This window comes from Nyctereutes procyonoides, unplaced genomic scaffold, assembly GCF_905146905.1.
Source record: "Nyctereutes procyonoides isolate TBG_1078 unplaced genomic scaffold, NYPRO_anot_genome, whole genome shotgun sequence".
Taxonomy (NCBI): Eukaryota; Metazoa; Chordata; class Mammalia; order Carnivora; family Canidae; genus Nyctereutes; species Nyctereutes procyonoides.
Window position 1 is genome coordinate 36,800,265 of NW_026575140.1, and position 21,129 is coordinate 36,821,393.

A 21,129-nucleotide genomic window follows, 5' to 3' on the forward strand; every position below is an offset into this window, starting at 1 on the left:
TGAGCTTATGTATCCCCAGGGACCACCCATTACCCACCCCTGCCCCTTTCCTAACTAGACAACCTCAGGCTCTGCCCTTGTCCATCCACAAGATCCTATTTCCGCCTTTTAGCCTTCCAAGATGCCCATCAAATACAGGTATGCCTCGTTTTATTGCACATTGTTTTTTTGCACTTCACACATACTGTATGTATATATATATATATATAGTATATATATAAAATGGAAGGTTTATGACAACTCTACATCAAGCAAATCTATCAGTACTATTTTTTCCAACAGCATTTTCTTACTTTGTGTCGCTGTGTCATATTTTGGTAATTCTCACAATATTTCAAACTTTTCTGCTCTTATATTTGTTATGATGACCTGTGATCACTGATTATGACTCACTAAAGCTTAGATGATGGTTAGCATTTTTTTGGCAATAGATTACTTTTTAATTAAGGTATGTACATTTTTTAAAACATGGTTCACACTTAATAGACCCTAGTATAGAGTATATATAACTTTTATATGAACTGAAAAACCAAAAAAATTTGATTCAATATATTATAACATTTGCTTTATTGTAGTCATCTAGAACCCAACCTATAATAAATATCTTTTTACAATATATTTTTAATTAAAGTTCAATTTACCAACATATAGTATAACACCCAGTGCTCATCCCATCAAGTGCCCTCCTCAGTGCCCATCACCCCAGTTATGCCATCTCCCCCCGCCCGCCTCCCCTTTCACTACCCTTTGTTCATTTCCTAGAGTTAGGAGTCTCTCATGTTTTGTCATCCTCTCTAATTTTTCCCACTCATTATCTTTGAGATGCACCTGGACATCCACTGTGTGATGAATATGGTGAAAGACAACTACCCTCTGCAGATACAGAATCCTGCCTATGTATATGGTTAAGCTAAAAGGATATCTTGCGAGCAAAAGTTCCAGGCCAGAGGGAAATGGAAGATAGCAAATTGCTAAGTGAGAGAGGACATTTGGCCCAGGTAGACTATTTGGTTACACAGTTAAGGAGATGGAAGGAAGTATGGTCTGGCAGGAAAAAAATTCTGTATTTTAAGCAATTAATTTAAGTTCAGTCCTACAGGTATTAGGGAAACACTCATCATGGGCCAGGGCCAAGTGCTAGGTATACAAAATGATCAGAAAAAGTGTCTACCCTGAAGTAGCTTAGTGTTTGGTGAGGGAGATCAAAAATAAATTGGTACAACACTGTATGATAAGAACATAATAAAGGATTGTCCAAAGAAACAGCACTTTTGGGAAAATCAGCTAACCTTTATGCAAACCTTGGTTTCTTCATTTCTAAAGAATACCAGCTATATCTTACAGGGTGAGTATTAGAGCTGGATGCAGCATACTTCGCTGGATGTGCCTGGAAAAGTTGCTGAGGACTTACTCACTGTCCCTGCTGTCAATAACTGTATGACCAGACTGGCTTCTGCCAGAATAGAGAAGCAGTACAAGCAGTACAAGGCCCCTGGAGTCAGAGAGACCTGAATCTAACTCTTAGTTCTGCTACTTATCCACTTACCCTATGCAAGTCACATATTTTTCAAAGCCTTAATTTTTCATCTGGGAAACAGGAAAGATTCCATCTCATGGGGTATTGTGACAATTGGAAGGAGAACACATGTGACGCACTTCACCCTCCTTGTCTTCAGTGCCTTGGTTGCACACACCTTTGGCCTCTCCACTCCAGGGTTCCTTGCTCAACGAAGCCTTTCTTAACACTGGTTCCTTTCTTCTCTTTTAATTGGGTCAGGGTGATGGTGGCGCCTATTGAAACTAGAAACTGAGGCTACAAAAAAATCTAGAATGGTATTTCCTTCTTCTAGGTCATTTATTCATCCAATAGCCATTTATTGAGTACCTATCATGTCCTATGAACTTTTATGTTGGAGATATAGCAATGGACAAAACAGTCAATATCCCTGCCCTCATGGATTCTAGTAGGGTGAAGCAGACAAAACAAGGAAATTTATGTTCTGTCATGTGAGAAGAAAAGTGCAATTGAAAAGAGCAGAGCAAGATAAGGGAGCAGGAAAGCTGAAGGTGAAGGTTGGCTTGCCATTTTTCAGAAGATGGTCAGGGAAGGGTTCACTGATAAGGTGACTTGAGTAGAACCCTGAAGGCAGAGAGTGAGTAACATGGTTATCTGAGTAAGAGTATTCTGGGAAAGGGAAGAGCAAATGCAGAGACCTTCCAGCAGAGGTGTGCTTGGTCCTTTAAAGAAAAGCGAGGAACTCAGTGCATCTGGAATAGAGGAGTGAGAATGGGTTTAACATCTAATTCCCATGCAAAATTTATGGCACAGCTACGGTGGGTGGCATTTAATTATTGGTTTATTTATATCTAAATCAGGCCATTTAATGAGCATTCTAATAGATTGTGTGTCTGAGAGGAAGAGAGGATAGAGAGCCTTACTCCTTTTTTTGCTTTGTTTCATTTTGTTTTTAGAAGACCCTTACTCTTTTTAAATGCCACATTCCCATGGTTACAACTTCCCTCTGAAGGTAATAATCAACTAGGAGTTGGTGTTCAAGAGAGGAACCCTCAATCAAAAGGCTCAACAAAAGGTAATAAAATTCCATCCTGTCTGGTTATATCTAAATGTTATTAACTGAGAAATTAAGGCAGAGAGATTTGCCAAAACTTATGGGAAAAAAATCTTATCAGATTCTCCTAAAGATGAAACATCTTTCTCTGTAGGTGGTAATTTCTCTTTTATAGAGGTGTGCAGGCACAGATATTTGGCTTGTTGGGAAGTTTGCAGAGAAGCTTGTATAGTGGGTTGGACTAGATAATGTGGATTTCTCTTGTTACCCTGAGATGCTCTGACTCCAAGAAAAAAGGTTTCTCAGGAATATTAATAGATGTTATAAGACAAAAACTGGATGTTAGGGAGAGATTGATCCAAATTTGAGTAGAGAGGTTCAGGGAAGGTGTCCCAAAAGGGATAATACTAGGCCATATTTTAAGGGGAGACTAGAACTGTGGTAATCAAAGGAGGTTGGAGGAGGGCAGGTATATTCAATACCAAGGGGATATTATGGTTAAAGAGGCATGCAATACCATGGCAAAGTTAGGTCTTGGAGTATTTATATGGGATAGTAGAGAGTGGAGATCTAAGCAAGAGAGAGAATTGGACAGGTAAGAAGGGAGCTGCCATAAAGTATTTACTTGCCATAGAAAGAAACTGGATATTTGTTCTAAAAGTTGTAAGGAATCACTCAATAGTTCTAAGAAAAAGGAAATTAGGTCTGCATTTAAAGATATCAGCATTCTCTTCTGGATCAAAATTTTTTTAAAGATTTATTTATTTTAGAGAGAGAGAGAGAGTAAGCAAGTGAGTGAGGTGAGAAGAAGGGCACAAGGAGAGGAGAGAGAATCCCAAGCAGACTCCCCACTGAGCACAGAGCCCAACATGGGGCTGGATCCCACGACCTGAGATCACAACCTGAGCTGAAACCAAGAGTTGGATACTTAACTGACTGTACCACCTAGGTGCCCCTCACCTGGATCAAATTTTTATGGGACCACAACCATCATAATTTTTTGTCAGAAGCATCTAACCTGCTAGGGCCAGAGAATGCCTTTGTGTATAGGTCTTATTGACCACTGTAGCTCTATTTCCATAGTCAGGACTAATTTATGAACCCCATATTTTGTTGGATCTCTTGGTAGATCTAGATCCACCAGACATTTGGGCTTCAAATCACATAATTTTGAGGCTTTATGATTGAAAAGAACTTCAAGGTAGAGTAAAAACTCCATGCCAATATGCCTTATGACCTTAGGGAAATTACTTTACCATCCCTTGCCTCATAAAACATAGACCTATGTTTCTACCCATTTCTACAGATTAGAGAGAGAAATGCCTCTAGAGACTACTCAGTCTCCCTTCTATTCAAGAGGAAATGCTGGTTGGATCATGATTTGCCAATGACTGCCCATTGAATAAATGGCAGAGCTGAAACTAGAATCCAGGTCTCCCATCTCTACAGCTAGTAAATTTGTAAACTTCTCAAACATTGCTACTTAGTTGGGGAGATCTTGGAGGGTCCTTCTCCAGGTCTAAGACCATGAGATACATGAACCAGTCAGCTGGGAAGTTCATTTTCCCCTCTCTACACACTGCTTCTCACCAGAGAGGCATATTAGAATATGGAAGTGTAGACAAATAAAACCATCTGAACTTATAGGGCTATAAAAGCATAAAAGGATGTAATTAATAACCTAATGGTTAGTGGGAACAGGAATATATGCCAAAGGCGATAAGAAAAAAATTTCCTTTCTAGACTTTGCTTGATTTCTTCTCTTTACCCTTGTTTACAACTCTTTATCATCATTTTTTTTTTCCGAAAGGAATATTGTTACAGTCTTATTAGTATCTGTGGGTGTGGTTCACTCACAAATTGGAAAGGAGGAGACAGGTGTTAACTAGGGCCTTTGGTTTTAGCTTCAGATACCCCCTGCACTGTTTTTGAGGATAGGATATATAACTACCAGGCTGGCACTGCTAGTCCTCTCCTGGAAAGAAAAAGTAAAAAAAAAAATTACCTTATATTTTCTTTCAACTTATTTTTCTTCATTTTAAATCTCTCCTTTTCTTTCTTGAAGAATTTCCGTAGTCTTTTCAGTGCTTCTTTTCCATCTAAACTAAAAGGAATCAGGGGGTGTAAATAGCATGCCATTTGAGAGAGTAATAGAGATGGAGGAGGCTCATACAAGAACACATCCTACTGCAGGTAGAGGCAGAAAATACCTTATCAACTTCTATGCTCTTCTTTTTCGTTTAGATACCAATATGAAGTAACACTTACTATTTAGCTATGAAGGGAATTACACTTCCATACAAACTTTCATCCACCCCAAATGGTCTCTATTTTGAGGATATGAAGCAAAGCCTTACTTTTAGAGATGACGACTTAGGGAAGCATAGTTTATAAATTATGTTTACAAATATGTTTTGGAATTTCTGGCTCTTGAAATCCACATCACTGACTTTTAATTTACTGAATGATGTCACAACAATGGTGGTACATTTACTGCCCAGCTGATGATTACAATCCTTCCAAATATGCTCCTAGATTTTTTAGAGGGTAGGGAGAGGGAATGATACACCCGTACCATTCTACCCAGTGTGGATCCCTACTCTTCCCTTCAACCCCCAACCTTCTTGCTTTTTGACCATTGCTGTTTTCATTTCCACAGTATGCCCCCAATAACTAGACTTGATGAATAATGCCCATTTGAATATTCCTGATAACATGGAATTCTTAGATAGTAAATTAAGCCAAAATCCCAGAGACAGCCTTATTAACTTGCAAAGACACAGGTTAAGTCATACCCATTGGTTTCTTCCTGGAAATACTATGATAGAACTGCAGCAAGTTTTATTGATACTTACCTCTCCCTTCACACTTATTTCCTAACACAATATTAAAGCCCTCTACTTTGAGAGGTGGACATTTTCTCAAAAGAGAAAGCAATAAAATTAAAAATTAAAGCATGTGGTTAGATACAATCGCAAGTCTCTTATTCATCACAGTGTGGTATTAAAATATTTTATCTCCACTCTTGATGCAGATCTTCCCTGAGGATGATAGGGTCAAGGGAAGGGGATTGTTTCTTCAACTCTGGTTTTCCTACACTAATAGGGAAATACCATTAGCTACAAACTAAGAAAAAAGAGAAACTCACTCTATTTTTGGGTAGTTGCTCTTTGTTTTATAGACCTCTTCATATACTTCTTCACAATTTTCTTCTGAAATAGAAAAAAAGTGATTTTCATTTATAATGACAATAATTCAGATATCATGAGAAGTTACTGGATACCTATCAGGTGTTAGGTACACTTTGATGTCAAATAGATTTTTTACATAAGCATATGGTAAAAATAATTAAACTTCTATAAAGGTATGTACATATTTGCTTCTACCCCATTATTCCAAGTCTGATCTGATGTAGTCAAAGAAAACTGGTTTATTAACAAATTCTTTCCTTCTTCCCTCTTGCCATGCATATTTCATATATAGTTTTCAGAGTCTACTAAAAATCTGAATGCTGAGGCAATAATGGAGAACTGAAGCATCTTGAGTAATCTTTCTTGATAGCATGGCTTTAGCCTAGCCCAACACATGAGCTTAAAGTACAGATACACTTTGAGGCTACCCTGCAAGGGAATGATTTTCAGTCTTAAAAGGTAACTCACATACAGTGAGTTTAGGAGAGTCACGTAAATCCTCCATGCCTTAGTTTCCTTTCTAAAACGGGGTACTAAGTTTCATGATCTCCAAGGTTGTTTCACCATCTCAAATTCTGACATTCTAAGGAGGACAAAAGCAACCAGATCAGCATTTGATTATAACCTCCTCTATTATTTCTTTATCCATGCATATTCAGTAAATAGTTTTGGAATGTCTCACATGTGCCTGGCATTATACTAGGGGCTAGGAAAAATAGCAAGCATATAGAAGATAACAATCTAGGAGAGAAGACAGTTACTAATGTAAGAATCACAAATGTAGGGGATCCCTGGGTGGCGCGGCGGTTTAGCGCCTGCCTTTGGCCCAGGGCGCGATCCTGGAGACCCGGGATCGAATCCCACATCGGGCTCCCGGTGCATGGAGCCTGCTTCTCCCTCTGCCTATGTCTCTGCCCCTCTCTCTCTCTCTCTCTCTCTCTCTCTCTCTATCATAAATAAATAAATAAAAATTAAAAAAAGGAAATGCCTTTAAAAAAAAGAATCACAAATGTATAAAATTATAACTATAAAGTGCTGCAAGGGACGGCCGTGATATAGGAGATTGATGAGACTGTACACCAACGGGAATATTTCCTGGGGCAATAATGAAGGAGCTGGGACCAGAGGAGACAACAGTCATGTAGGCAAAGGGGCCAAGGGGAGGGAAGAACACTCCGTGAAGAAGGAAGAGCATATGAGAACACTCCATGGTGGAGCTTGGTAAGTCAGAGAAACTAAAAGGAAGTAGGCATGAATGGATCTCGAGGATGAAGACTGTGTATAGTGTGAAGTCTTTAGTGGCAGGTAGAGGAAAACCACTCAAGGCCTCTAGACCACATGAAAGGTGATCTTAAAAGTATTAAGAAACCACAATTGTGTGTTATTTAAATAATATTCCTAGAATTTAAGAAAGAAAACAGATGAACATATGGGAAGGGGAAAAGAAACAAAGGAGAGAGGGAAACAAGCCATAAGTGACTTCACAATGAAGAACAAATTGAGGGTTGAGGAAGGGAGGGGGGGTGAGGAATGAGCATTAAGGAGGGCACTTGTGATTAGCACTGAGTATTATACATAAGTGGTGAATTACTGAATTCTACCCCAGAAACCAATATTGCACTGTATGTTAACTAACAAAATATAAATTAAAAAACACCATTCCTGTAATCAGACCTGCATTGTGAAGCAGTCAGGAAGGAGGACATTTCACAGTGAAGTTGCTTTTTTGGTGCAAGAGCCCCATTATTAGAGTCTTCACCTTCATGATTCTAAGTGGATTTTTTAGCACATACCTCAGACCACTTCTCCCATCAAGCTTACCATCACCTTGCCTGATTGACATTATTAAAATATACATAGATAAAAGACACTTTACACTAATCAGCCACAGAAGCACTCAGCAATTTCTACCAACAGTCTCAAGTGTCTTCTTATACTTACCATTATCAGAAGCAAATGAGCTAGAGTAGTCTGACCTTGGTCTGCAGGAAGAAATAATGCAAAGACCGTTAACCTACTGTGTTGTACCTGTAGTCTTGCCACAGTCATCTCCAGTCTCACCACACCGCTGACATGCACTTACCCTGCCTTCCCGGGGTACTCAACATCATCATATGTCTCGTCTGAGATGGAGAGAGGCTTACAGACCCCTCCGTCTGGAGTTTCTTTCGTGACCTCTAAGGCCTCCACATACCCACCTGTAAGGAAAACAGAGAAAGTCTTGAAGAATAGCTCATCAACTGCTACCATAAATGCATTCACACATGCCATGGCAGTGAAGGCAAGAATAGGAAAGGCAGATTTCATAATCTGAAACTGGATTATAATCTTGGTACGTATGCTTCTTTGGCACATCACTTCAGCTTGCAGAGACTCAATTATGTCCATGAAGTTGGGACAATAATAACACCAACTCTTATGTGATTGTGGCAAGGATGAATATGTATTTATGAAGAGTGCTAGCCTAGTGACCCATATTTTTTTTTGATGGCTCTTCTTTAATCTCTGACCTCAGATGGTGAGATCCTCCAGGGTACAGCCCTGGAGTTCCTCTCTATTTCTTTTTTTAAAGATGTATTTATTTATTTGAGAGAGAGAGCGAGCAAGAGAGTGCATATGAGTGCACACGTGTAGGGAAGGGGCAGAAGGAGAGAAGGAATCTCAAGCAGACTCCCCACTGAGCATGGAGCCCAACATGGGGCTCAATACCCCGACCTGAGATCACGATCTGAGCCAAAACCAAGAGTCAGATGCCCAACTGGGTCATGCAGGCACCTCTTCTCTCTCTATAAATCTAGATGACCTTGTCCAATTTTGAGTCATTTTCCCCTCAAATTTCTTAGATAAGTTGATTGAGCATATTAACATTTCTTATTCCCTTAGTGTTTGAATTAGCCAGAAGATGGTGTGCCCAGTTGAAAAATGTACAAGGATTTTTGGCACAAGTAGCTAGCCTGTTAATTGCACGTGCTGATTTATTTCACAGAACTGCAAACTTGTCATAACCATAAAACTGCTACATTTTTATCGGTTGGCCTAGGTTAATATTTTGAGTATGAGTGATTCAGAACCATTTTCACATATGAACTATTAATCAGAAAGAAGAAGTGATACATCTGAAAAACAAGCAGTAAGCAAATTGACTTCTGTCAATTAAATGAACCAAACAACAAGATTTAATCCCCTGATAAGGAGACGCCTGGGTGGCTCAGTGGTTGAGCGTCTGCCTTTGGCCCAGGGTGTGATCCTGGGGTCCTGGGATCAAGTCCCACATCTGGCTCCCTGTATGGAGCCTGGTTCTCTCTCCGCCTGTCTCCACCTCTCTCTGTATCTCTCATGAATAAATAAATAAAATCTTTGAAAAAAGATTTTATCCCCTGATAAGAAATCAATTAGCATGTAGACTCTAAACTATCTCAAGCATGTTAGCTCCTTGAGCTATGAGGTGCTGCTTTTTCTTAAGGAGTTACCAGTAAATTTCTCTACCACAAAGCAAAGATGCTGGACACATAGGTGCTTAATTCCTAGTTCAAGATATTTTTTTTCTTTCTTAATCCTTCCTTTTGGCTGCAGCAAATATAAAAGTTTATGGATTCTTTTTAAAAAACACAGACAACTACCAAATTTACATCTCTAAGTTAGACATCTTTCCTGAATGCTAGATACTCCATCAGCCTTCACACTACTCCCATTTGGTTGTCTAAACACATTATGCTCCAAACCAAACTCACAGTTTCTCTCCACAAATCTGCTTTTTTTCTGAAGTCGGCTCCATCTCAATAAAAAGTGGCAACCCATCCTTTCAGTTGTTCAGGTCCCAAGCATGAAGACATCCTTGACGCCCTACTCTACATCCAAATTCTATCCTGAATCCAAACGCATCTCAACAAGTCTACCACGTATGCTCCTCCAAGCTCCTGTCATCTCTCACATTAGTGCAATAAGCTCCTAACAGGTCCCTGATTTATCCCTTCGCAATTCTTCTTTCATGACTGCAGCCAGAATGATTCTTTAAATATAATCAGATCATTCTGTTCTTGTGCTCAAAACCTCTCATTCATTCTTAAAAATCTGTCAGAGTAAATGCCAAAGTTATTGCAATGGTCTACAGAAGCCCCCACATTATCTGGCCCCTTGTTGTGTCTCTGACCTCATCTCCTACAATACTGTGCTCCAGCCATACAGCCTTCCTGCTGTTCCGTCCCCATATGGGGTAGGCTCCCGTCTCAGGATATTTGCATTCCTTCTCCCCTCTCCCCAGAATATATTTTTTAAAGATTTTATTTATTTGAGAGACAATGAACAAGAAGGACGGGGGGAGAAACACAGTCCTCGCTGAGTAGGGAGCCCAATGCAGAGCTTGATCCCAGGATCCTGGGATCACGACCTGAGCCGAAGGCAGATGCCTAACTGACTGAGCTACCCAGGTGCCCCTCCCCAGAACATTCTTACCCTACATACACTTGGCTCTCCTCATCCTTTTTTTTTCTTTACTTCTCTAAAGTGACCTATGAATATTCTAAAATTATAACTTCTAACTCCATTTGCTTTCCTGATTCTTTTCTTGCTTTATTTTTTTCTATAACATTTACTACCATTTTGGATATTTTGTTGTTTATATATTTACTATCTCTCTCCTCTGATCAGAATGAAAACTCCATGAACATAGAGATTTTTGCTATACCCCAAACACCTAGAATAGGGCCAAATAAATGGCACTCCAATATCTTTTAATATTAAATGATTTGAATGCATAAGTCTCCTAACTAGAGTGTTTTGTGTATTGAGTTTATAGTGTTTACTGATATATTAAACTTTATATTTGCTATCTCATTACATACTTATTTGTTCTATTTTCCCCCCCCCGTCTTCCTCTTTCTTTATTTTTAAAATATTTTATTTATTTATTCATGAGAGACACAAAGAGAGAGAGGCAGAGATATAGGCAGAGGGAGAAGCAAACTCCATGTGGGGAGCCCAATGCGGGACTTGATCCTGGGACTCCAGGATCACACCCTAAGCTGAAGGCAGATGCTCAACCACTGAGCCACCCAGGCATCCCGGCACCTTCCTCTTTCTTGACTGAGATCTCTTCTTTCTGTATTGTTTGGAAGAAATATGTGCTTTCTTTTAATAGTTACCCTAGTGTGTTTTAAATTTTAATTATAACATACAGGAAAAAGCACAAATCATAAGAGTACAGCTCAATGGATTTTTCCCAAATCGAACCTGTTCATGTACAGAGCACACAGATAAAAAATATCTAATACCGTCAGGGCCCCCAAGCCCTTCCCATGCTCTGTTCTAGTCCTCCTTCCCTCCCACAAGGGTAGCCACCATCATAATGCTTAATATCAGAGGTCAATTCTGCTTATTTCTTAATTTTACATTAATAGAATCATTCAGAATGTTCTCTTTGGTGTTGCCTACTTCTCTTCAGTACTCTGTGACATTCACCTGTGCTGTTGCATATGGCTGTAATTTGTTCATTCCTATAAAGATTCCATGTATGAACAAACTACATTTATCCATTCTACTTTAGATGGACATATGGATGGTTTCCAGTTTGAGGTCATTATAAAAAGTTCTGTTATGAACATCTTGTATATGTCTTGGTAATCTGAAGTATGCATTTCTGTTGGGTATAAGAATAGGCATAGAGTTGCTAGTCATAGGATATGCATATGCTGGGCTTTAATAGATACTGCCAGACAGTTTTCCAAAATGATTACCCCAGTTACAGTCCCAGCAGTGTAGGAGAGTTCTAGTTGTTCCATAACTTCACTAAGACTTGATATTTTTAGTGGTTTTTATTTTAGCTGTTTGGGTGGGAGTGTAGTGATATCACATTGTAGGTTTCTTTTTTTTTTCTTTTTAAGATTTTATCTATTTCATGAGAGACACAGAGAGAGAGGCAGAGACATAGGCAGAGGGAGAAGCAGGCTCCCTGTGGGAAACCTGATGTGGGACTTGATCCCAAGACCCCGAGATCACCACCTGAGCCAAAGGTAGATAGATGCTCAACCACTGAGCTACCTAGGTGTCTCACATTGTAGGTTTCATTTGTATTTCCCAGAAACTTAATGAAGGTGAACAGCTCTTCCATAATGTATTTGCTTTTTGAAAATCTTGAGTGAAGTACCTGCTTAAGTATTCTCTCAAAAAAAAATATTTTCTCAATTCCTCTAAATTTTTTTTCTGATTTCTATTTTTTTATTTTCTGGGTACAGTGATATTTATGGAAGATTTATGTATTCCATATATGAGTCCTTTGTCAAAAATATATATAAATCAAATAATTTCTCTCACTCTGTGCCTTGTCTTTTCACTCTGTTATCTTTTGATAAATATATCCTAGCTACTCTCTTTTAAAGTTAGTATAAATTACTCGCTACAGTTAAAAACCTTAAAATGTTTTGAGTTACCTTCCCAGAATATATGCTATTAATGCTCAATATTTTTTTCCTCTCCCGAGTTTGCTGTATTGTTTTATTCAGTTGATACTTTCTTGCATCTAAAATTATGCAAGGGATTATCTTCTTTCTTTCTGAAATATATGCTTTAGAAACTCCGTTAGGAGGTTTTATTTGGTGATTAAAGTCTCTCACTTTGTCTAAAAATATAATTTTTCCTTCATCCCTGACATACATTTTCACTAGTTATACAATTCTGGATAGACATTCAATATCTTTCAGTAGCATTGTATTCAAGTTACACACTCTTATTTTTGAGAACTCAGCAATCAGCTTGGTTGTTTCTTTCTGGATGACTGGCTTTTTCCTTTGTCTGCTTTTAAGATATTTTAAGATTTTCTTTTATTCTTCAATATTATTCCATTTCTTTAAGATATAACTAGGTGTGATGTTCTTTTCTTTAGCCTGCTTGAGAACTTTGGGGCTTCTGGATCTACACATTGTTATCTTTCAACAATTCTCAAAAATTATCAGGAATTATCTCTTTATTTTTTCTTCCTTCCCACTCTTTCCATGGCTCTTTTGTAGTTAAGATTTCTCCATTTATCCTTGAGAATTCTTATCCTCTCATTCCCTTCTTTCCTATCATTTTCTCTGTGAAATATATTTTGGATAATTTCTCTAGATTTATCTTCTTGTTCCTTAATTTCTTCACCTGTGTCTAATTTTTTTTAAAGATTTTATTTATCTGTTCATGAGAGACACAGAGAGAGAGGCAGAGACATAGGTAGAGGGAGAAGCAGGCTCCATGCAGGGAACCTGATGGCAGGACTCAATCGCAGGACCCTGGGATCATGACCTGAGCCAAAGGCACACACCCAAACACTGAGCCACCCAGGAGTCCTCACCTGTGTCTAATCTGATGTATAATTTATTCGCCACATTTCCATATCAATTCACCAAATTATTTATCTTTTTCGAAAATGTTTATTCCTTGTTCATATTTTTTAATTTTTAAAATATATTAATATATGTTTTGTGTTTAATAATTCTAGTATCTGTAATATCTTGGAGACTGGCCCCTAGCATCTGTTCTGCTAGTTTCCAGTCACTGTGACTTGTTTGCTTATGTGTTTAGTAATTTTTGTCTATGAACTGTTAATTTTTAAAAGTATATATTTTAGAATTATTTGAAACCTGAAATAGAAGTTGCTTCCATCAAAGAGGATTTTGTTTACTTCAAGCAGTTGTCTGGGAGGGCTACCCAGCTGATACCACATTAGATTACACTGAATTTCTTTTGGACCACACACATAGTAGTGGGACTTTGAACTGCTTATTGGTTTGCATATCAGTTTATGGTAATCTTTTTTTTTCCTTCACCCAGCACCAGGGTCAAAATGGACAAGTCTCCTTGTGCTTACTGGGATTTATGTTTTGTTAATTTTTTTTCAACCAAAAGAAGTGATACATTTACTTCATTCATTTTTTAAGAGGCCTATTTGCATAGAAGGAGTATAGAAAGACACTCTATTGTATTTTTCTCCTCAAAACTTTCAGTTTTCATGCCCACTCTCTTTGATTAAACATTTTGTGCTACTCAAACAAGTACTGCAAAGAACTATTAATGGACTCAGCAACTCCCTTTGTGTTTTAGCAGTATGTACAGATTACTCAGAATAATCCTCTTTGGACTATTTTTTTCATGGCATAATCCTCAAATCTATAGTGACTCTCATGAACAGTACATAATTACATGAAAATAGCTTTCAGCCCCATATTCGGGGCTCTCCTGTAACTCTTTTATTCATTTCAACTAGTCTTCCTCTAACTTCCATTTTTTTCTATACTCCAAGTTAAGTCTACCTATTTCTCAATTTAAGGCATTTTTTGAGTGAAATAATTGGAGAAGGACAAACATTATATGGTCTCATTCATTTGGGGAATATAAAAAATAGTGAAAGGGACTAAAGGGGAAAGGAGAAAAAATGAGTGGGAAATATCAGAAAGGGAGACAGAACATGAGAGACTCCTAACCCTGGGAAACGAACTAGGGGTGGTAGAAAGGGAGGTGGGCAGGGGTGGGGGTGACTGAATGACGGGCACTGAGGGGGGCACTTGATGGGATGAGCACTGGGTGTTATTCTATATGTTGGCAAATTGAACATCAATAAAAATAAATTTATTAAAAAAATAAATTGGAGACTAGACTAACAAAAAAATTCAAGGCATTTTTAAAAATTTTTATGCTATTTCTATGCTTTTTCATGTGTCATTAATATCAGAAAATATCTTTTGCTACTTTTTACACTTGACGGGATGAGCACTGGGTGTTATTCTGTATGTTGGTAAATTGAACACCAATAAAAATTAATTTATAAAAAAAAAAGAGTCAGAGATATAACTGACAGAGCTACTCAGGCACCCCAGGAGGAGAAAAAAATTTAAAAAAAAATTAAATATTTTCTTTTTTGGTCTCAGTTTAATAAAATGAATATTGAACCACTTAAAAAAAAAAAAGAAAAAAATTTTTATCTCAGAATAAACACTTGAGATCTACCCATTTTATAATAAATCTGTAAGTATACAGTACAGTATTTTTAACTATAGGCACAGTCTTATTCATTTCTGTGTGGACATATCCTTTGAGGTCCTGGCTTTATACAGGAGTCTCCTATTATAAGCTCACTTGGGGCAGGCCCTGGGACATAGCTCCTGTCCTCTGCACATCACATAGTCAAAACAGGAACTCAAGAGATTCAGAGCTCAGTAAAAACCGTTAGAGTGGGAGTAGCTCTGACACTCACCTTCCAGGATTCCTGGTTCCTGTGAGTATATGGATGATTTCTTTTTACATCAGTTCTGTGATACTTTAATACATTTTCCAAAAATGTATTCGTTACTTTTCTTAGTCATGAGAATTATTTATATTCTCAAATCTACCATAGTCTCACTGATGTTGGATTTATTCTTTTATTTCCTACGATAAAGGAGGAAAGACGATCCACTAGAAGAAAGACAGTCTCTTCAATAAATGGTGCTGGGAAAATTGGACATCCACATGCAGAAGAATGAAACTGGACCACTCTCTTGCACCATACACAAAGATAAACTCAAAATAGATGAAAGATCTAAATGTGAGACAAGATTCCATCAAAATCCCAGAGGAGAACTCAGGCAACACCCTTTTTGAACTTGGCCACAGTAACCGGAGAAGGACAAACAGTGTATGTTCTCACTCATTTGGGGAATATGAATAATAGCGAAAGGGAATATAAGGGAAGGGAGAAGAAATGTGTGAGAAATATCAGAAAGGGAGACAGAACATAAAGACTTCTAACTCTGGGAAATGAACTAGGGGTGGTGGAGGGGGAGGAGGGTGGGGGGTGGGGGTGAATGGGTGACGGGCACTGAGGGGTACACTTGACGGGATGAGCACTGGGTGTTATTCTGTATGTTGGTAAATTGAACACCAATAAAAATTAATTTATAAAAAAAAAAAGTTTCGTTGGGAGATCTCCAGTGTGCCAGACACGTACCAGGTTGCAGAAATACAGAAAAAAATACCAAATGGTCTCTGATCTCATGGTGCTCATTGTATACCATGGGAGACAAACATGTACCCCATGTATTATGTTAGGCATGCTATAATTTACTTTAGAGAAGAAAATAAATGAAGAGAACTAAGTTATTGAGCACATGAACTAAACACTTTATCTGTATTGACTGACAAATAGCCCTGGAAAATAAATAGTATTAACCCCATTTGCACATGAAAATCTGCAAGTTTCCTAAGATTATGGGATTAGTATATAGTGGTCCTGGGTCCCAGAAATGCTTGACCTATATGGAGATGTGGTCACAGTTGTTTCAGTGCCATGGAAGCAGAAAGAAGTGAGGAATTGTGGTCTCTGGAGAGCAGGAAAGAGAAGGATGGAAGGGAGGCCTCAGAAGAAGTGACTTCTGACATAGATTTTATTTATTTGAGAGATAGTGAGAGCCAGAGAGATCATCAGTGTGTCAATTATCTTGGCCTACAAAAATCAACAGAAGCCGGTAGATATACAAAGAAATGAATAAATGTTTGTTGAGGATCTACATACTGTCACAATTTGTGCCTCACAAACCCCCTATGAAGTCTAACACATGAACCCCTTTTATAAATAAAGAAATGGAGCTGAAGGGATATGAAGTTATTTCTTACATGGCTAGTAAGTATTAGAGCTTATATTTGAATTCTGGTCTTCTACTTCTAAATCCAGTGCTCTTTCCATGACTGCATGACTGCCTCACACTAGGGCAAGTTTCCTGGTACATAATAAATGTTCAATAAGTGTTTATAAAATAAACTAAAATCCTGGACATGCACAACTTTAAAATCATTTGGTGATGGTGAAGAGAACCAGGAAGAAATGCAACTTACAGTGGCCTAGGGAGTGCCTGGCCAGCTTCGGGTCTTGGGGGCAGGCCTTTGTCTGGACAATGTGGCTCACAGGGTCCTGCTTTCTGGGCAGCATGTTCATGTTGCCTCTCTGGACTTTCATCACCTGGTTTCTTCCCAGCATCCCTCCACAGGCAGCCTCCTAAACATATTCAACAGGGAGATTGCTGTAGATCTCTGACTTACCTGCTCCGTTGGCCACTTACTTGCACTGTTCTTCAATCATTTATTCCTCACGCATAGCAATTTATTATGGTACTGAACACAGTCTCCCTAGACTAAGTTTCACGAGGATGCAGACCATGTCTTTTGCTCATTTCTGAATGGTCACAGAACACCCAGCACAGAGGCAGCCCCAAAGGAGGCAGCCAGCATATAACCAAGCACTGACTACAGAGCAGGCTTTTCATGTATCTTATCTCACCTAATATCCATGACACCCCATTAGGAAAATATCATTAGTCCACATAATAAGGACTTTAGAAAGGTCAAATAATTGGTCTTCAAATACTCTGGTCTCACAGCTAGTAATCTACCAGGGTAGGACTTGAACCCTGTGCTCTTGACCACCAACGGATGCTGTGTTCCTTTTGCCTCACATTTCATCTTTCCTCCTGCCATTCTTCTGTTCCTCCTCATTTCCCCACTGCAGTGTTTGTCAAACACTAATGCTGGGTTCTGGAGTTAGAGAGAAGCCATGGGCACAGTGGCCTACACACTGATCTTGGAGACAATACACACAAACATTCAGGTACAATGTGGCAAGTGCTATTTGCAATTGTATTGTTCACTGAGACAGAAACAGAGGAAGGGAGGTCAGTTCTCTTGGCTGGGAGACAGGGTGGAGAAAGACTTCCACAGTAGGTCTTATTAAAGAGTATTTTGAAATGTAAATAAGAGGGGGATCCCTGGGTGGCGCAGCGGTTTAGCGCCTGCCTTTGGCCCAGGGCGTGATCCTGGAGACCCGGGATCGAATCCCACGTCGGGCTCCTGGTGCATGGAGCCTGCTTCTCCCTCTGTCTATGTCTCTGCCTCTCTCTCTCTCTCTCTCCTCTCTCTCGTGTGTGTATGTGTGTGTGTGTGACTATCATAATAAAAAATAAAAAAAAGATGTAAATAAGAGATTGACTGAGGGGGTAAAGGAGTACCGGGAGGACAAATCAGCACGAGCAAAGGCATGGGTATCTGGAGCAATATTAGCGTCCTCAGACAGGTATGTGAAGGCTGATGCTGAGGGAAGAGTGGAAGAAGCAGGGAAAAAAGATGAAATGAGAAGATATAACAGGATGAGGCTGAGTAATGCAGGGTCTCTTGTGCAAGATTCAGTGTGGGCCTCACTGAGCCCCAGGCAGCAATCTGAGCTAGATGTGCATTTCAGAAAGATCTGGATGGATTGCCAGGAATAGACATTGGAAATCAAGAAGAATTACAGGCTTTCTGGCCATTTATCAGATGACAATGGGAGAGGAGATTACTGTCCTTCCGACTGCAAGCGGGCAGGAGGGTTGACTATGACAATACATCTGAAAGTACTTGGAGAAGCTGAAGTACTTAACAGATATAAAGTATGAGATTTCCTGAGTTCTTGGTGGGATCTGGGCAAACTAAAAGGAGAATATAAGGAGGGGCACTCTTTTAAGTCACATAGCCAAGAGTGAAATTTTTAATGGGGAAAAATGACAGTGATAAGTCAGAGTTTCACATAAGTGCAGTGACTGCCTTCCTTCACTGTGGCACCTAATAAAATGGTACATAGGTTCCCCTTGGGCTGTCCTTGGGAATGCTTTCTAGGGTCAGTTTGAACCACAGGGGATTCTGTAGTTAACTGACTTACCGTTTATATCTGACCACAAATCGCACTGCCCAGCTATACCACCTACATATACCTAACATAGTCCAAGTAACTTTTAACAATTTCCAAAACTCAAATCTACTCCATAAAAGCAGAAATATGTCCCTTCAGTGGTAGCTTGACCTGGCTCTTGTCAAATGGCCAGCATTGATAAAGAACATATCCCCCACTTTTGCTCTTTCATGGTCAGTATCCCTAACCATGCTCCCCTGTTGTTTTTCTCATGCTCCTGATTAACCCCTTTTTGATCTCTGGCCTCATTGCCCACTTATGTCCTTGCCCTCCCTCTGGAGTCAGTATGCAATGCCGCTTCCCTAACTCTGGTCCTTGTCTTTCATAATTAGCGACTTACTTCTTCCTTGAATTATGCTGCTTCGTGATATTCTATAAACACACAACCTGGTCCAGCCTGGCCTTTGGGCTTACACACCGGTTCAGGCCCATGCCACCAACAAGTGTTGACTTACTCAAGCCCTACAGATGGAACTGGAACAACCTGATATTATAAGATAGGCACATCTCAAATAGGTTTGTAGAATATTCTGAGCATTAGTAGCAGTGCTGGTGGTATCAACCGTTTAAGCTTCTGACCACTCTGTTTTGAAAGGGATAGTGTCAATTGGATATGAATACACACACAGATACAGTATTTACTAATAAGTCATAATTAACAATGTACTTCATTTTTATAGTATCTTATGGTTTACAAAGCATTTTCACATACATTACTTCATTTTATCATCACAAATGAGAATAGAATCAGGGTGGAACTGAGGATGGTAACTGGGTAGAGATTATTTATTTTTCTCTTGCAGATGAAATGACTGAGCTCAGAAAGTAAGTCATTCTCCTAACCAGGACCTCTGAGCACATACCTTAAGGAGGCCCTCCCTCCAGGGTAGTTTAATTGCAGGGCACGACACCCAAATGAGTGCCTATGTTTCACCCCTGAGTGCCTTGCTGAACTCACATTAGTCCCAGCCCTACTCCTAAGGCCTGCTTCATGGCCAGTAAGTAAAAACCCTGAAGCTAGAGCTCAGTGTTACTATCAAGTTCATTTCTTTGATAAAACACCCAACACCCACTGCATCTTCTGACTTTCTCTGGAGAGCTGTGTCTCAGCCTCTAAAAAGTCACTCCATGCACTACTCCTATGACATGCCTCAACTGGACTGTTTGGCTTGGAACCCTAGAACACCAATACCTTGAAAAGGTGGCTTGAAGGTAGATCCTTCTTTGGTTTTCGAGGTTCCAATCCACATGGTTCTTTTTCCTTTTTTATCTTCATCTTCATGTTTAGAGCTTAGATGTGAAGAGACAAAAGGGGAAAAGTGAGGGTTAGACAGTTTAGGTCATAGGGTACCACCCAATACCAAATGAAATGAATGGAAAAAATGAATGACATGAATAATCCCCTTTTTCTCCCCAGCTTCTTCTAAGATGAGGATCAGGTCACTCATTAGATATATTTGCTGAGTTTCTACCTGCCCCAATTAATGCCAGAATGAATCCCTGCTTAAAATCTCCTAGGAACTCCTCATCGCCTGTAGGATAAAACATAAGCTCATTGTGATCTGGCCGCAACCTTTCTTTCCAACCCCATCTCCTTCTGCTCCTTTCCTCCACTTTTGCTCTAGACTCTCACATTCTCCAAACCTACCATCCTAGCTCAAGCAACTCCTCCTTTTTGTTTGCTATTTCCCCTTACAGACCTGCCTCCTGCATCTTTTATTGTGGGGAACACAATACCCTTCTCAATTTGTCTGAATTGTCTTACTTCCAAGAATCCTTCCCTGATTCTCCCAGTCATACTTTCTTGCTGCTGCCCCAATACTTTATCCTTCTATCTTGCATTACAAAGCACTATGGATCTGCCTTCAGTTCCTCCACTTTGCTTTGTAAACTACATCAAATTTAAAGAGGCAGAGCTCTGCTATTTCTATATGTATCTACAGCACTAACACCGTATAAACTGCAGCAGCAATATAGCACAGTGCCTGGCACAGAGTGGCACTCAGCCAGCCTTCCTTAAGGAGATGAATGATCTCTGTGCACCAGTGTACAGACAGCAGCTGCACTGGAGGGGCAAGGTAGACAGTGTCATGAAAAACCCAAGGACCAAGGAAAGAATGCTAAGGAACATCAACACCCAAATGAGAACTTCTGCTTCTGGCATACTGAACTAGATTGACAACCATATTTATGTGGAAGGCAGAAAAAGAAGAGCCCTCAAAGAAACTCAGAAAAGGATGTCATCAAGAGAGGAAAAACACCAGAGATAGTAATGTTCTGAAAGACAATGGAGAGAGTTTTGAGGAGTTTCATTCATTCATCTAATTACTGAGCACTGTGCCCACTGTTAAGGCCATATGCAGTTTCGTGATGATTGGGGGCTGTGAGGGAGCCCACTATACATACGTCTTCCCACAAGTCTGAGATTAGCCTTTCTAAAAATTCGAATTTTCTCATTTTATAAATGAAAGGTCACAATGCGAATCTCAATGGTTGCCATGAGAATTGAGATGTGAGTAAAATGCTGAAAGCCTAGTACTGTTCAGAGCACATAGTGGACCCACAGTAATTGTTGGTGTCCTTTTCTTCATTGAAGCATTTGCTGTGTTAGAATTACCCAGTTCTTAGGTTCTCATTGCACATTGTTGGT

General features: G+C 39.4%; 1 protein-coding gene across 1 annotated transcript in view; it reads right to left on the reverse strand.

Annotated features, from left to right (window-relative positions):
- FYB2 (FYN binding protein 2) overlaps positions 1-21,129 on the reverse strand; it is a 95,790-nt gene that overhangs the window by 23,498 nt on the left and 51,163 nt on the right. Inside the window, 7 exon segments of the mRNA XM_055305846.1 lie at positions 4,576-4,674; positions 5,719-5,782; positions 7,703-7,743; positions 7,845-7,959; positions 16,598-16,757; positions 19,672-19,752; positions 19,754-19,769. Coding sequence (XP_055161821.1) covers positions 4,576-4,674; positions 5,719-5,782; positions 7,703-7,743; positions 7,845-7,959; positions 16,598-16,757; positions 19,672-19,752; positions 19,754-19,769 — 576 coding nt within the window.